This window comes from Echinops telfairi, unplaced genomic scaffold, assembly GCF_000313985.2.
Source record: "Echinops telfairi isolate 266 unplaced genomic scaffold, ASM31398v2 ScPeMD7_5;HRSCAF=22, whole genome shotgun sequence".
Lineage (NCBI taxonomy): Eukaryota > Metazoa > Chordata > Mammalia > Afrosoricida > Tenrecidae > Echinops > Echinops telfairi.
In genome coordinates this window covers 13,084,640-13,102,429 of record NW_022103901.1, presented here as the reverse complement: position 1 = coordinate 13,102,429, position 17,790 = coordinate 13,084,640, and the positions used below count along the sequence as shown (strand labels likewise).

General features: G+C 41.0%; 1 protein-coding gene across 1 annotated transcript in view; it reads left to right on the top strand.

Moving 5' to 3' along the window:
* BAZ1B (bromodomain adjacent to zinc finger domain 1B) overlaps positions 1 to 17,790 on the top strand; it is a 62,782-nt gene that overhangs the window by 11,807 nt on the left and 33,185 nt on the right. The window contains exons 3-7 of the mRNA XM_004705991.2: positions 1,890 to 2,034; positions 3,280 to 3,481; positions 5,651 to 5,772; positions 7,375 to 7,572; positions 13,803 to 15,504. Of these exons, the coding sequence (XP_004706048.2) occupies positions 1,936 to 2,034; positions 3,280 to 3,481; positions 5,651 to 5,772; positions 7,375 to 7,572; positions 13,803 to 15,504 (2,323 nt within the window). The 5' untranslated portion in view covers positions 1,890 to 1,935. The remainder of the gene's footprint in view (positions 1 to 1,889; positions 2,035 to 3,279; positions 3,482 to 5,650; positions 5,773 to 7,374; positions 7,573 to 13,802; positions 15,505 to 17,790) is intronic.

The following is a 17,790-nucleotide window of genomic DNA, read 5'->3' as shown; positions in this document are numbered from 1 at the left end:
GAATTCTGCGCCCCTTGATGCACACCACATCCAGAAGGCAGTTTGGGTGTTTGAGGGACTCAAATGGTTTCCTTTCAATGTTCTTTATGTTTACAAAGAAATTGAAAGTGCAAGATCAGGAATGTAGGCTGGATGGGGTAAAGTTTCCCCTTGAAAAATTCGTATAGGATGACCCTTGCCATCTCGAAGCATGTGCAGGTGCATTGTCAAGATGGCAAAAAATTCCTCCATACAACTTTCCTGCCTTTTCCATTCTGTTGAATGAATTATCACTGGTAGAAGGTAGGTTTTACAGGTTCTTGAATTGTTGGCAGAGAGACTAAATGGGCTCTAAATCTTTCTCACCAGTGCAGTTTTCAATGAAAACTTAAGTTTTAATAAACCCTGATACTTCCCGTGTCACTTGAAAAAATCTATCAAGATTACTCCTTTAGAAGATAAAAAAAACATTCCTTGTAACCTCCTGAGAAGACCTCTGTGCCTCGAATCTTAACTGTTCCATCAGATCCCCTGAGAAGTCAGTTTTGATTGCACCTTGGCTTTGAAGGCTCCCTAAGGAGACTAAGACAAGTATATTACCGAAAAAACCTACCTACAGCCATGCCCTGGTTCAGACATAGTTAAACACATGCACTTAGGAACTGGGATCCTAGTAGCAATACTTTCTGATTTCGCTCTTTACTATGCCAGTCCTCTGGAAATGTGGGTCTAGGCAAAGGAATCAGATAGAATCATAAGTAACATGGAAGCTGAAAATAAATTTTTGTATTTTATGATTATATAAAATTTCAGACTATTTTCAGCAGCTGTGGAAAACACACACAGTTAGGTGATAGTTTATCTTAATGGGAGTTTTTTCCCCGAAACCCTGTGGATGTTCAAAGTGACGACTTGTCTGGTTATTCTTTGCAAAAAACACTCAATTTGGTCAGTAAGAGCTTTTGCAGAAACTAAAGATGGTGAAACGGAACCCCGGGGAGTTGGTAATTAATCTGTACACCGCTCTCGCTGGTATTTCAGAGCGTAATGGCTTCAGCTGAGACCTGGGGTTCTTAACGTCATGCCCAAAAGCATTGCCAAATTGCTCTCCGAAATGATTAGGACATAGGGTAACCCACAGTGTGTTACACATTCGTGCCCTGTACTTCTCCAGGCTTCGTACTACTCACCTCATGTTGGATATAATAATGAAAACTTTTTCTAGTTTATGAGTGAAAAGTGGTACCTCCTTGTTTGACTTTGCAAGGACTTCAGAGTTCAACCCATGATTCCAGCTGTTAACCCTTTCTGATTGTCTTCATTGGTAAAATGAAAAGTCTAGACAAGTCACAAGGTATTGTGAGAACTGGATGAATGAATGTATATGAAAATTGACTGAAACAGTGCACAAGTAGAATCAAGGTAGTCTCCTAACCAATAAATTTATTGCAAAGGACATGCACAAATAATCCACACCTACAGCGAGAAAGACAGTGCAAGCACAAACTAATGGGGAAGAGTCCAGCTTTACCAGAGATGGGCCTGCTTTTTAAACTCAAAAAAGAAGACTCAATCCGATTGTGTCGACTCAAGACTCCTAGTGACCCTATAGGGTACAACTGCCCCTTTGGGTTTCTGAGACTGACTTTACCCAGCAGGAAAAAGCCTCCTTTTGAACCGTTGACCTTGTAGTTAGCAGCCCAGCAAATAACCATGAGGAAATTAGCCTGCCTACACCAATCTGATAAAATTCCTAAGTTTTTCGTTTTCCTTTGTACCACCTGGTCTTTAATCTTTGTATTCTCTTAGTGCTTTGCATATTCAGTATAAAAATGTTCAAATTGACCTGCATTAAATCTCTGCATAGGATTTTCTGCCTTTTCTTGGGAACTGATAATCTGTTATTTTAGTCTGAAGGAGGAGTTCCCTGCCTGGTATGAGAAACTGGTTTTGGAGATGGTTCACCATAACACAGCCTCCTTAGAGAAGCTAGTCGATAGTGCTTGGTTGGAGATCATGACCAAATATGCTGTGGGAGAAGAGTGTGACTTTGAGGTAAGCAAGCACCTGTCATTTTGCTTCTGAGATTTACTAACCACTTGTCAGGGCTGGAGCTTCAGAAGGCATTTGTGCATATGTGAAACTGCTGTATTTCAAGCCTGCTTTGATCTCAAGTACTGTATTACAAGGATCAAATTTTAGAACTAAATTGACTATTAGGGAGTATATAATATTGTGATAGTTCCTATACTGTGTACCATAGTACTTAGCTTTTTTTTGGGTAGTAATTCGAAAAACAAACAAACACGTTTAGACGGCTTTCAGATGTGTTTAATTGAATTCTGTTACCAATAAGCAAAGGTATTCAGTGTACTACACTAGGGAGATAGCTGCTTGTTTTCTTTTTTCTACTTGAATTTCCCAAGCCAACTAGTTAAAGAATAATCAGTACTAAACTAAAAGTTGTTGTTAGCTACCTTTAGGTTGATTTTGACTCTTAGCAACCTCACATGCTAAAGAACCTGTCCCACCTGGCTTATGTTTTAGGCCACAATCTTTATGGAAGCATATCTTTAAGTCTTAAACCACCAACTTTTGTACAACCAGGGCGTGCTATAGTTTTTTGGAAGCTCAGTGTAAGATTCCAGAGGAGGGGAGCTAACATTTGTCAAGTTCCTGTCCATGTTGGCTATGGTGTTGGTTGCTTTATAGAGTGTCTCGCAGCATCTTGGTCTGGTAAACTGACCCAGCTATTGAAGTAGCTTTTTCAGGTTTGTGTAAGGAAGAGTGCTGTCAGCTGTAAGTACTAAAATACCTAAGAATCAGTGGCCATTGCTTGTCCAACTTAGTGAAAGCCATCCCACTTTTATTTTTGTAGCGGCAAGTGAAAGATAAACTTCCAATAAATAACGCTGGAACAGTGGGATATATCTGTTAGTTGATTACAAAAAAAAAAAAAGTTCCTGAACTGTATTTACGTGTGCTTCTGGTTAACTGCTTGTGCAGTGGTTGCCGTTTGACCTTAAACATAGATACATAAATTAATTCCAAGAGAGAGTGATTTTTTATTTTAAGATGCCAGACTTTAACCTAGAAATCTGAGAAATAAAGTTGGGGGGGGGGAAATCACTGGACTTGATGACTAGAGTTCTAGTGAGGTTTTGTCAGGTGAGGTGGAATGTATATTAGATCATGTATACCTGCAGTGTAACCTGCAGTCTGTTCTTTCTCACCACTTGTTAGCTCTGGTTCTCAGTTTCTATTTATGATCTCTGATGCTTTCTCCTATCTTCTTTATAGGTTGGGAAGGAAAAAATGCTCAAGGTGAAGATTGTGAAAATTCATCCTTTGGAGAAAGTGGATGAAGAGGCCACTGAGAAGAAATCTGATGGTTCTTGTGATTCCCCATCAAGTGACAAAGAGAATTCAGGCCAGATTGCTCAGGACCATCAGAAGAAGGAGGCAGTTATAAAAGAGGATGAAGGAAGGAGAGAAAGTATAAGTATGTTTGATACGGGCTTTCTTGTGTGAGCCAGGAGACCTTCCTTGTTCATTATATACAAATCTCTTAATGTTCTCTGAACTTTCCATTTAAATTCTCTAAATTTGTAATGGAGTTTTGTCATTTTGTTGAATTATGGTGGCTTTTGTGTTGCTTTGGTGCTAGAAACAATGCCATTGGTATTTTAAATACCATCAAGGGTCTTCCATGTTGATCAGGTTTCACCTGTCGTAGTTATAGATTGTTGCGCTAAAAGAAGTACAAGTGAGTGGCTTTAGCAAACAAATACATTTTGTCACAGTGTTGGAGGCTAGAAGTCTGAGATGGGGTGCCTGCTCCAAGGGAAGGCTCTCTATCAGCTCAGGCGGAAGGTCCTTGTCTCTCTAGCTTCTCTTCTTATGCTCTTTGGTGATGTTCATGTGGCATGGTATCTGTCCTCCCCATCTCTCCTTGCTCACTTGGTTGTTTCCTTCCTTTTGTATCACAAAAGACATTGACTTAGGCATGGCCTATACTGGTAATATCTAACATAACAAAGCCATTCCTGAATGGGTCTAGGGGTTAGTATTTTACAACACGTTTTTGGGAGGTGAGCACAATTTAATCCAAAATACATCTAGCTTCCGGGCTTAAGGAAAACTAAGAAGAAAACTTGGTTATCTTCTTCCAAAAATTAGCCACTGTAAGCCTCACAGATCACAGAATATCATTCAGTATAGTACTGGGCAGCTTTTTTCATTCTGGATATAAGGTCGCTGTGAGTTGGAAATCAGCTTGATAGCAACTAACAACAAAAAGCGTAGAGCAAGTCTGTTGATGACAGTTTCCAATAGGATGTGTTCACTTCCTGTCTCTACATATACTTTGGTAATTTTCACAATGTTTCAAACTTTCATAATATTCAAAATGCCATTGCACATTTAGTAGACCACACACACTCCCATCGAGTTGATTCTAAGAGTGACTCTGGAACACAGAACTATCCCTTTGTTGTTTTTTTTCCTTTAAAAAAAAATCATTTTATTGGGGGTTCTTAAAGCTCTTATCACAGTCTATACACATCCATCCATTGTGTCAAGCACGTTTGTACATATGTTGTCATCATCATTTTCAAAACATTTTCTCTCTACTTGATCCCTTGGTAATCAGCTCATTTCCCCTCTCCCCAACTCTCCCTCACCCATGATCCCTTGAGAATTTATAAATTATTATTATTTTCTTTTTATTTATTTATTTTCCTGTCTTACATAGACCACTGTCTTACTTCATCCACTTTTCCCACTTTTCTGTTGTCCATTCCCAGGGTGTGTGTGTATTATATGTCAATCATTGGGATTGGGTCATGTCCCCCCCCTCCCCCGCCCAGCTTCCCTTTACCCTCCTGGTATTCCCGTTGGGTTTTTGAGTCTGTAAATCCTTATGGAAGCTGAAAGAGCCTATGGTCCTCCTGTGGAGTAGTTAGTGGGTTCTAACTACTGACCTTATAGTTAGGAATACAATGTCCAACCCACTGTGCGACTAGGGCTCCTTCAGAGGGTACAATGCAATGTAAACATAGCTTAGATGTCTTGGGAAACCAAAGTGTGTCTTGCTTGATGGGACGTGTGATTTGTTTTGGTGTTTGGAACAGGACGTACCATATCTATGAGGTCTGCCTCTACTTGAAATCTCTGAATAAGTCATATCCTTTCTAGGCCTTTCCTGCTTTTCTTTTAGCCCCTTAGCTTTTTCTACACTTTACTCGGTATTTTTCCGTACCCATCTCTCTCGGATTATTTTCTACATTCGTTTCTAAGTAAGGAACCCTGGTTGCGTAGTGTTTACATATTGGGCTGCTAACAGGGTCAGCAGTCGAAATCACCAGCCGTTCTACGGAGAAGAGGCTTTCTATTCATGTAAAAAGTTGAGTCTTGGATACCTATGGGGGCAGTCCTCTCTTGTCCTATAGGGTCACTATCTCTGAGTCAGAATTGACTTGATGGCAGTGAGTTTGTTTGTTTGATTGTAATTATATGCTATTGATTGTCCTCTGATTTTTAGCTCCTTAAGGTTCATCTTTGTTCCCAATCATCCCCTAGAGTAGGTGTTCAGTAAAATTGTGAGTGAATGAATGAATATAATGAAAATAATTTTTTCCCCACTAATTTTCATTTTTACTCATTTGACTAGATGACAGGGCACGGAGATCGCCACGGAAACTCCCCACTTCATTAAAAAAGGGAGAGAGGAGATGGGCGCCTCCGAAGTTTCTGCCTCACAAATATGATGTGAAACTACAGAACGAAGATAAGGTTGGTTGACATTTTACATCATAACATGTAGATCTTGTTTTAGAAATAATAGGTTTGATTTTCTTGAGAATATGGTACAGAAAAATGTCAGTGCTGCTCTTCTACAGCTCATTCTGAGTGACTTTAGTAAGTGAAATTACATTTTCTCCTCGGATATAGCAACTATTTTCCAACTTTTCAGGGATTACTGGGGTGGCCCACTGACTAAGCTCTCGGCTCCTAGCTAATTGTAAGGTCAGCAGTTTGAACTGCCTGGGGAAAGACGTGGCGGTCTCCTGGTGAAGATGACAGCCCAGATAGAAAAGCCCATGGGGCAGCGCTGCTCTGTCTCAGGGTAGCTATGAGTCAGAATCCACTTACAACCAACAGGTTTTTGGTAATTAGCATTTTGAACTTGAAACTCAGTTTGAAGAATAAGCATTTGTCTTTAGTAGTTAAAGACTTTTGAGAAAATAGCTCTATCCAATAAAAGAAGTTAAGACACATATGTTGCTACTCATATTGAGCCTGTGAAGATACAAGATGAATAGGTGCTATCAGGAGCCAAGATAGAAGTTACTTTTGAGTCTGGAAGTGGGTACTGCAAAGGATTCTGGAATCCTGGCCTAGTTTTGTTTCCTTCATCCGAGTTTGGAAATGTGGATATGTTTTGTTCCAGAAAGTGATTGAGCTTGCTCTTATATAGGCACTCATTTTTCTATATATAATATATCATAATGAGCTTGAAAATGGTATGTAACAAACTGTTACAATAGATTCAAGAGGGTCAGTAAGATTGAGGTGAGGCCCAAGTATTTGTATTTTAATATTACCATATGTAGACCATTGGCTCTCAAACTGATTTGGCCTACTGCTACCTCTTCAGGAAAAAAAAAATACTCCCTGGCAATTAGAAACTTTTGTATTATAGTCTTTAATTCAAGAGAAAGTGTAGTATCTTCTTTTAAAGCTCCCAGCACCTTCCCAGGGTGCACTGCCTCCCACTTTTGGACACACTTTATCCACTGCCAGGAAGTCGAACCCAACTCCTGCAACTCACAGAGGACAAGGAAACCTTTTTCTCTGACAAAGTGGCTGGTGGGTTTGAACATGGAGTTTGATGTCAGTGGTCTAATGCTTAAGGCATTGTGACATCAGGCCTCCTTTCTGATTGTGCAGCATTCCATTAAATGGATACATTTTAGTTTTTAACATCAATTCTTAGTAATGTATATTTAGGTAACCCCTCTCTTGCTTTAAAAAAAAAGTCTTTATTACAAGCAGTTGATAACTGTTCATTTCCCTAAGTCATTCTTATAGGAGGAATTGTTGGTTAAAGGGTATATGATCAATAGTTATAATTTCAGATACATATTGGCAAATTGTGTGTGTATGTATGTGTGTATATGTATCTATAAACACATACACACACACACACGGTATAAATACATATATGTAAATAGATATATCTTTAAATTGACATTCCATCTCTGAGCCTTAGTCTGCTTTTTCTGTTTTGTAGCCCTATTTTACAGTTGGTATTCTAATTTTCCTGGGGAGAATGTACATTTTGTTCTTGATTGATTTTCCCTCTTGTGGTGAGCTCTCTGTGTTTGCTAACAGATTATCAGCAATGTGCCAGCAGACAGCCTGATACGCACTGAGCGTCCACCAAACAAGGAGATCCTGCGATACTTCATACGACACAATGCGTTGCGGGCTGGGACCGGTGAAAATGCCCCTTGGGTGGTGGAAGATGAACTGGTGAAAAAATACTCCTTGCCTAGCAAGTTCAGTGACTTTTTACTTGATCCATATAAGGTAAGGCACTGTGAGTCCTTACACGGCACTTTATAGAGCCTTTGGAGGGCTCACTTTCTCCCAGTGGTTCTGAAAGGGTCAGTCTGATGGCCGACTTTGGACTCTTCTGTCAGAGCTCTCTTTAGCAGTGGAGTGACATGTATCTGCCTTAGTTTAACGTTTTCACTGTGCTTTCATAATTTATAGAGCTTTATACACACGCGCGCGGTGTTGTTGTAATCCTGGAAATGAAGATGGATTGATAAATATTCTGGCACCCTTAAAAAAAGATCCTAGAATGAATGTTGCTCAGAGTGACAGATGAGTAGAAAAGCTAACCTTTTCCTCTTGAGAATGATTAAGTGTTTAATCTCGTTTTGATTTTCAAACCATCCTCACAAAGTGGTGTGGTATATAATTTTCAAGATGTGGGAAAACTGCAGCCTCATCTCATTAGAAACAACAGACACCAAGACATTGGCCTAGGATTTTTCTTTTCAAGCCAATAGGATTTTTTTTTTTTAATGTTTTTTTTTGGGGTTTTGCAGGGTTTTTTTGTTACTTTTCTTTGGCTTGTGGCTGTTACTTGCATCTTGAGACCAGAATGGGTTTCTTTGCTTTGTCCTTTACACTTACTCTGAATAAATAGAGAAACCTAAAGTCATAACATCTAAATTACCCTAATTATGTTAATTATTCTGACAAAAGTATGGTGAAAAGGAATTTTATTTCTTCTAAACATTTGATAATGACCAACTATACTAGCATTTAGCATTATTATAAGCATTAAAAAAATAATTTTATTGGGGGTATTATAAGCATTTTTATACTTGTTAGCATTTAGCAGGCTTTATCTATTCTAGAACAACAAGATTAAGCATTATTTTCTGTTATCGCATTAATTTTGCTAGTTCCTTAAAAGCAAAATTGAGGACTCAGGCTAAATTTTCCATGCAATTATAGCAGTCCCTGGGAACACTCATGGCATAGTGGTAATGCATTCGCTGCTAATTCTTAGCAAGGTCAGAAGTTGGAAACCACCAGCGGCTTTACCTGGAGAAAGATGAGGCTTTTCTGTTTCAGGAAAGATTTACAGCTGCAGAAACGCACAAGGGTGTGGGAGTGGGCGGCAGTTCTTTCTGCTGTGTCTTATGTAGTGCTGCTCGCCCTGAGTTGAAATGGACTTGTGAGCAGTGAACTTCTTAGCTCACCTAAGGTTTGGCTTCCGTATTGTCATTGACTGAGGGGAACTTTTACTTTACTGCCATCTCACTGCTGTATGCCCTGGCTTTCTTTGTTTATCACCTGCAAGAGAACCCTGCCTATTAAACTTTCTATCAATGGGATTTATATTTTTGGGTCACTTGAGCCTTTCAGCATTTTCCTTTCTTTAAATCTTCTGTATTTTTTAATGAACTAATTCAAGTATTAACACAAAAGATTCTATTTATGTGTAAAAAGGTCATTGGAGTTTATTAGAACATAGAAGCTGATTCACACTTTTCTAAGAACCAGATGGTAGAATTCTAGGAACTTAGTGTCCTAAAAGGCAGTTTATAAAGGAATCTGCTACTCCTAAAATTCCTGACAAACCGCTTAAAATATTAACTTAAGAAAATTTGACCACGTGTCACAATGAGAATAGCAAATGTTAAGTGGCTTAGACAGATTGTTGTAAAAGGGAAATGAGGTTTATATAAAACAGCAGTCTATAAAACTTAGAGCATATACTCATGTTCATTATGCATTTTCCTTCTCTTACACAGTAATTTCTCATTTCCCAGTACTCTTTGGCATACTGTCTGCATGTAAGTTTTGTGTTTTTCCTTTTGTGAAATGAGCTGGCAACCCAGGCAGGTAGAAGACGGTGAAGAGCGCCGATAAATAGTCCCTTTGTCGTGCTTGGGATTCTTTCCTCACCTAACGGACATTTCACGTAGTGAGTTTGGATGAAGATTGATCACATATGGACTCCCCCTTCCCCTGTTGTCTTTTCTTTGTCCTTTAGTAGGATGTAAGGGTCCATGAGGGTAGTGATCATATTTACTGTTACGGAATGAGGCCTTGCTGGGCGCAAGAGGCAGCAAGCTCTGAGAGTCGTTTTAGGAAAGGATGGATGGGTAGAACTTGGGTGAGAGGGAGAAAAATGATTTAGGGTAATAGGTACATGACTATTGAATTTATTTCCGTAACAAGTTCCATTAGAAATAGCTTAAGAGAAAAATTAATTTAGAGAGAGAATGCTTTTCTTGGGAGGCCTTAATGACTGGGAGAAGTAATTCAGTAGCAGTCGGATGACAACGGTCATCTAAGATGAGCTCAGCCATCCGGATAGCTCATTGTGCTCTTGAACGCATCCCAAACCTGCACTTTGTGTCTCTCCGTCTTGCTCGTGCTTGTTGTTGTGCAGGGGAAGGCCTTTGGAGAGAGATGGGGGAGGGTACTTCTTCAGACATTTGAAGTCCTGGAACCTTTAGAATTAACACATGGTTCTTAGTGATTTTGTTTTGAAGTAATTTCATACTTACAGAAGAGTTGGCACAGTTGTATAAAGAATTCCCATGTACACTTCACCTAGATTCCTTAACACTAACATCTTAGCACATTTCTTGTTTTCTCTCTCTCTTTCTAAGTTGCCAAACAAAACAAGGTGCCTTTTTACAAAACACTGTACTTTTTCCATTTCCTATAAGCAGTGGTATTGTCTAACTTAACTGCATTGCAGTCGTCAAAATCAGAAAATGAGCACTATATACTCCTGTATAAGCTGAGTTTTTCAGCACATTTTTAATGCAGTTTTTGTGGTAAAATTAGGTGCCTCAGCTGATATTCAGGTTTCTTCTCGAGTATATACGGTATTTAAACAATGTTATCTATAACCTACAGCTTTTCCTCATGTTTTGCTGTTTCAAAAATGTCCTTTGAGCAAATAAAATAAAAAATAATTTTTAAAAAATTCTGGCCCAGGATCCAATTGGTATCTTTTTGACTCTTGAAATCTGGTTATGATCTAGTGATTAGAGCAAAGTACTTTAAAAAATAAATTAGGTTGGTTTTTCAAAGCACTTTAAAAATATTTCGTACTAACTCATTTTTGTAAATTCTGATATAAGCATGTAGAAGTTAAGACACTTTCATTTCGTGACATCTCCCTCAAACCCTCACACGTTCTGCGTGAATGAGCAGAGGGAAATAGTCAGACTCTGGATGGGCAGAGTTGTTTGAGGACTCTTGCTGCTTAGACTTGACTTCTTACTATTCAGTTAAGATTAGCATCTGAATGAACTGGTAGACATAGCATTTCTTCATTTCTATTTCAATTTTTAAGAAGTACTCCTTAGATGTATTAATGGTAGCATGTTCTAAGCAACAAGGAACAAATGTAGAGTTGTTCTCCCTTTCAGTCTCCTTTGGCAGGGAGGCCTTCAGAAGTATTCTTTTTCTGTGTGGTGATCAGGAAGGGCCTTTGTCCCCAGCCTTCGGCCTTGTTAATCAAGGGGTCTGGGCTTCTCTTCCCTTCTCCCTCCTCGTGCACTGTGACTTGTGCTCAGAGGCGGGTAGGGGACACCCTTAGCACATAAGTGGTTTTATACTTTTTCAGATCCCCCTGAGTCCAGCCATGCCGGCTCCCATTTGGCTGTGACTGCCCAGCATGCCCCGTGCTGAGATGACCCAGTTACTGGAGGACTGCTCATGCGGGGAGCCGGCCTGTTGGGAGGGGGTTGGGTGAGTTCATTTCTTTCATTTTTAAGAAAAAAGTGGTCTGGTGTGCCTTGCCCCCCCACACCAAAACAAATACACCTTATAAATTAAAATAAGTTACTTAGACCCCTGTCATGGTGAAACCACCCAGCTCACTCTTCTAGTAATTTCTGTAATGCTCTGCTTCTCAACAGAAGAAATTTAGGCTAAATTTGAGAAACTTTTAAGATCGATAGAAATATAGTTGGAAAATATAAGAAGTGGCCCGTGCAGAATTGACTCTAGTAACAGATAACAAAGTGCTAAAAGTGTAAAAATCTCGTCTCAAACTAGTCTCCTTTTCTTTTTAGTGACACATTTCATATTAGGACGGCTTTAAATTCTGCCTGTTTTCTGAGCCTTAGGAAAAAAGCATCCGTCTGTTTGTACTTCAAAGGGTTTCCAAGGCTGTCTGCAGCACAGTTGCCCATCAGAGACGTACGTACCCTTGTCTCCTATTCCTGCCAGGCTGGTGGCAGGGCTCGCTTTGTGATCTGTAGGGTAGCCTTTGGAATGCTCTTCTCTTTGAGTATTGCTGCTGGTACTACTCCTGAGGACGATGAAATCTCTCGTAAACTATAGTTGCTTATTCTTAACATTTTGACACTCATGCTGTGACTTCTGGGGCCAGCATCCCTGAAGAGTTTATAATTGTCTGCAAAGTTAGCCATCTTGGCCATCTCATCCTAGGGATAATTGTTGGAGAGAGCAAAACATGAAGTTTTTAATCAGGGAAAAGAAGCCATCAGTCAAAGGGATAATGACTTATTGCTATAATTCTTAACTTAAAGGGGTGATTGGCCTTTGAAGTTAGAAAACTTGGCCTGGATAGGGTGTGCCATGTGTAGCAGGAGCATTGAGACAGGATAAATGAAACCACTATTGTTAGTGATGTTTTTATCTTCAGGGTTTAGATTTTCCTTGGCATCGTCTTACTGATAGCTTACTTAATATTATTAAATATGTCTCTGCAAGACCATGGGTGTTCTCTGGGAATCATTTCCCTGTAACCTTTTCCCCAAGGGGTTCATCATTTCAAATCCACAAGTCTGTTTCCTAGCCTCCTGTCACATCTCAACCTAGCCTGCCCTATCCGCTGCCTCCAGTGCTCTTACCAGGTTAATCCTTCCTACTGAGAAAGCAAACATTCAGCAAGTCCCCAAATGCCAGCTAGGTGTGGAGCTTCTTCTGGTGGGAGACATCAAGCACTGTGGAGATGATTCGGTCTTCTGTCTCATCACTAGAACAGACAATTCCAAAATTGTACCCTTTTTTTGGCCTGTACTTTTTCATTGGCTGGTTATTGCCGTTGGAGTTTGAACCTTTCTCTTTAGGAAACATCAGAATCACAGGCCCCTCCTCTTGTTGGTTGGTTGGTTTTGTTTTGTTTTTTTTTTCCTCTTTTAAATCCACATCTAAATGGGAAACAGTATTATGACAAATAGACAGGGTTCTAACCTCTTAAACTAATTCTGTCTGCTGGGGATGAGTAGCAGGACATTGGGGGAGACAGGACAAGATGGAAAACTGCTGTCTAGAAGATGGGAAAGCGAATGGATTGACGTAGTTAAGCAACATCTAGGACCCATTTGAGGTCATGAATTTAAAGTGAGGTCACTTACTGTCTTTGTATATTTCATGTTTAAGCTGATTGTGGGTAGACCAGAAATGAGAGCTTTCAGTAATCAGATTTATAGTTTTGCAAAGAAGATAAAAGTGAAGATGATTAAAGCAGGATAGAAACAGTATGTTAATGCGAGAGTGATTTATTTCTTTTTAATAGTTTTACTGACATAGATTTCATGCAAGAATGGTTTTAGTGGTTGGATTTGGAAATGAGTGTGAGACAAGAAGGACAAGGTGGTGAGCCCGGTAAAAATAGAGAATTAATAGGTTTTCGGTCCTGATGAGAGTGAAGGATTGTTGAGCTTTGGTGCTAGAAGGAGTGAATTTGAAAATTAGCTAGGAGCAATGTCAAAGATAAAGTTGACTGCAATTGAGGTTTTAGAGGACTTGTGAGTTGTAATGTATTCATGAAAATGTGTGGGAGGAATAAAGTGGGTCTTAAGGAGCCCCAGAGGCCAGGGTCAGGAAGGTGGCCTTCCCAGTGGGCAGGGCTTTGTTGTGATATTGCCACTATTTAGATCAGGCAGCTTAATCTGGGCTTCCTGGGTGGACTCCAAAATTGTATGCATGACTGCTGTGAGCTCTTTCTGCAGACAAAGTTCATAGATGTCTAAGAGCTCCTAATCAATATATAAACAAAATTAGTTGGGTAGCTACACAAAGTTTAATATCTGTGGATTTTAAAAATTGGCTATGAAGAATTTTGTATTGATAATGGCAAGAACACTAGCTAACATTTATATCCTTGTTTTTTTTCAGGGACTGTGTCTGTGAAGAGAAATGAATATGTAACTTTAGTGGCTGGGGAAGAGGGTCTTTAGGATGCTTAAATAGTGCTTTTTCAATGTAGTTTGTTTAATTTTGCTCCTGTTCTTCAATTCTAGTATATGACCCTCAACCCTTCTACAAAGAGGAAGAATGCTGGGTCCCCAGACAGGAAGCCTTCGAAGAAATCCAAGACCGACAACTCCTCTCTCAGCTCGCCACTCAATCCTAAGTTGTGGTGCCACGTGCACTTGAAGAAGACCTTGAGTGGTTCCCCACTGAAAGTGAAGAATTCCAAGACTCCCAAATCTCCAGAAGAGCACCTGGAGGAGGTGATGAAGATGATGTCACCCAACAAACTACACGCCGACTTTCACATTCCTAAGAAAGGCCCATCTGCCAGGAAACAGGGGAAGCACACTGACAAGCCTTTGAAGGCAAGGGGCAGAAGCAAAGGTATCTTGAATGGACAAAAATCCACAGGGAATGCCAAGTCTCCTAAAAAGGGTTTGAAGATGCCTAAAACCAAAATGAAGCAAATGACTCTGTTGGATATGGCTAAAGGCACTCAGAAGATGACCCGAGCCCCTCGGACCTCTGGGGGTGCCCCTCGGTCTTCTAATAAACCTCACAAACACCTGCCTCCGGCTGCCCTCCACCTCATTGCGTACTACAAAGAAAACAAGGACCGGGAGGACAAGAAGAGTGCCCTGTCCTGTGTTATCTCCAAAACGGCGCGCCTTCTCTCCAATGAAGACCGAGCCCGTCTCCCGGAAGAATTGAGAAGCATTGTTCAGAAACGCTATGAGCTTCTAGAGCACAAGAAGAGGTGGGCCTCCATGTCGGAAGAGCAACGCAAGGAGTACTTGAAAAAGAAACGAGAGGAGCTGAAAGAGAGGTTGAAGGAGAAAGCCAAGGAACGGAGAGAGAGAGAAATGCTCGAGAGGCTGGAAAAGCAGAAGCGATTTGAGGACCAAGAGTTGACTGGTAAAACCCTTCCGACCTTCCGGCTGGTGGATACTCCTGAAGGGCTGCCCAATACCCTCTTTGGGGATGTAGCCCTGGTGGTAGAGTTCCTGAGCTGTTACTCTGGGCTGCTCTTGCCAGACGCTCAGTACCCTATCACTGCTGTGTCCCTTATGGAAGCCCTGAGTGCAGATAAAGGTGGCTTTCTGTATTTGAACCGAGTGTTGGTGATCCTCTTGCAGACCTTGTTACAAGATGAAATAGCAGAAGACTATGGGGAGTTGGGGATGAAGCTGTCGGAAATACCCCTGACTCTGCATTCGGTTTCTGAACTGGTGCGATTGTGTTTGCGCAAATCTGATGTCCAGGAGGAGAGTGAGAGCTCGGAGACGGATGACAATAAAGATTCAGCACCTTTTGAGGACAATGAAGTTCAGGACGAGTTCCTAGAGAAGCTGGAAACCTCAGAGTTTTTCGAGCTAACGTCTGAGGAGAAGCTACAGATCTTGACAGCCCTCTGCCACCGAATTCTCATGACATACTCGGTGCAAGACCACATGGAGACCAGACAGCAGATGTCGGCCGAGCTGTGGAAGGAGCGGCTGGCTGTGTTGAAGGAGGAAAACGACAAAAAGCGAGCCGAGAAACAGAAACGGAAAGAACTAGAAGCCAGAAATAAAGAAAACGGGAAAGAGGACAATGGCTTAGGCAAACCTGACAGGAAGAAAGAAATGGCAAAGTTTGAACCCCAACTAGACATGGAAGCTGAAGACATGATCAGTGCTGTGAAGAGTAGAAGGCTGCTTGCCATTCAGGCCAAGAAGGAGCGAGAAATCCAGGAGCGGGAAATGAAAGGTGAAGTATTAGGTGAAGAAAAAAGGGAACACCTAGAGCAGTGGTTCTCAACCTTCCTCATGCTGCAACCCCTTTAATACAATTCCTCATGTTGTGGTGACCCCCCCAACCATAACATGATTTTTGTTGCTACTTTATCACTGCAATTTTTGCTACTGTTAATGAATTGGGTGCCCCCCTGTGAAAAGGCCACTCGACCCCTAGGTTGAGAACTGCTGACCTAGACCGTAGTGAAAGTCAGGGAGTCACTTTGGTCTCTATCTAGTTTGGTCATCGATCACTATCTAACCCCCAGCACACCTGCTAGCTGTGTTATACTTTAGCAGGGCTTGGCATTCCTTAGTTAATGATTGTATGAATCAGATTAATGGGTGGTTTCTGCCTTTTCTGCGATTGCTGATCTAGGTTCAGGTCCTGGCTCTGATTTAGTTATATGCCTTTGAGCAAGTTAGTTCCCAGCCTGCAGTATCTGTGTATGACTGGTGATATTGTTGGTTTCAAGGTATTTGGAGCCCATAGCACAGTCACCAATTTAGACATTAAATCTTTCTCTTTAGGCTTCGATAGTACCCTGCTAGTCTGAATTTTTTTTAAGCCACTTTATTGAGCTATAACTCACTGCCATGTTGTGAGTTCCTAGAGAACCTAAAGACAAGATGTTTCTTCATTTATCTTGTGTAGCTTAATGGTGTGGTGTCTTCACAGATAGTGTAACCATCACCACAGTCAACTTGAAACCATCTTAATCACCGCAGAACTCTCACTGCCATTGAGTTGACGCTGACTCAGCCACCCTAGAGGACAGGCTAGATCTGCCCCTGTGAGTTTGAGACTAACTGTTTGTGGGAGTAGAAAGCCCCATCTTTGTCCCCCGGAAGGGCTGTGGTTTAGAGCTGCTGACTTTTGTTAAGCCTCTTATGAGCTGTTTTAGGCCAATCTCCCCTACCTCTCTAGGCCTAAACAACCACGAACTCATTTTTGGTATTTATAGATTTGATTATTCTGGCCCTCTTATAAATGGAACCATGTGATATGTGGTCTTTAAGTTAACATGGGTGTTTTACAAGTTCACTCATGTGGTATGTATCAGTACTTCGTTCCTTTTTATGGCTAAATGTTCTGTTGTATGAGTAATAGCATATTTTATTTTCACTATTTGATGAGCATTTGGGTAGTTTCCACTTTTTTTAAAAAAAGGAATGCTGTAAGGAACATTGTGTACAAATTTGTGAAGACATGCCTTTTATTCTGTTGGACACACAATGTAGCACCCACAAATCCCCAGCCCCAGTGGGAGTGTAGGGCTGGATTGTATGGTAACGCTGTAACAGATCAGAAACGACCTGCCTTGCTTCCAAATCGGCTTCACCATTGTGCTTTCCCACCAGCAGTGGTTGAAGGTCCTGCTCGCTTCTCCTCAGCCCACGCTTGACATCGTCTCTAAGTCTCACATGATGCACACACCCCGTCAGTAGCTTGCACTGTCCAGTTCAGTGCAGCCCTGCTCCTCCTCTTTCAAAACTTTTCCTAGTGAGTTGGGTGGAGGTTTACAGAGCAAAACAGTTTTTCATTCAATAGTCCATACACTTTCTGTTCCATGTGTGGATTGACGGGAATCTCCCCAGTGTGTTACCATCAACTTATCCCACTTCCTCCCTGTGTTTCCTGTTTCTGTTCCTCCTCCTCTAACACAAACGTTGCTCTTTCAATCATAAGTGGTTGGTTATTCTAAGGTGTGCAGATCTCCTATTGTTACTGTGTACCTAATAGATCGATCATTTGGTTGAAAATTGAGCTATAGAGGTCAGTTCCACATCTGAAGAGTGACAAGGGCCATAGTTTCGGGATCTCCCAGGCACTCTATGATTAGTAAGCCGTGTGTGTTTTACGAATTGGGGTTTTCTTCCACATTTTTCCCTCTCCTCTGCCCAGATCTTTCTGTTGTTGGTGGTAGCCAGACACTGTCTAGTCCCAGAGTCATGGAGGTTGGTATTTGAATGGTATGTTGGTTCAGTAGGCTAATTGTTTCCATGTGTCTTTGATTTTCTTGACTCCTCTCTCCAGGAAGAAACTAATAGTTGCACCGGGCATGGCTGCGCTCGACCTTGTAGGAGCCCAAAGGAGCATGTAGAGCAGAGGTTTCCAAACTTACTTGGGAACCTGTCGCCCCCTTTTCAGTAAACCAAATTACTTAGTGCGACCCTGGCAATTAAAAACTTGTAACCCATAACCCAGGATAAAGGTTTATTACTTTTTGCAGCCCCTCCCTGGTCCCTAGCTCTCCGG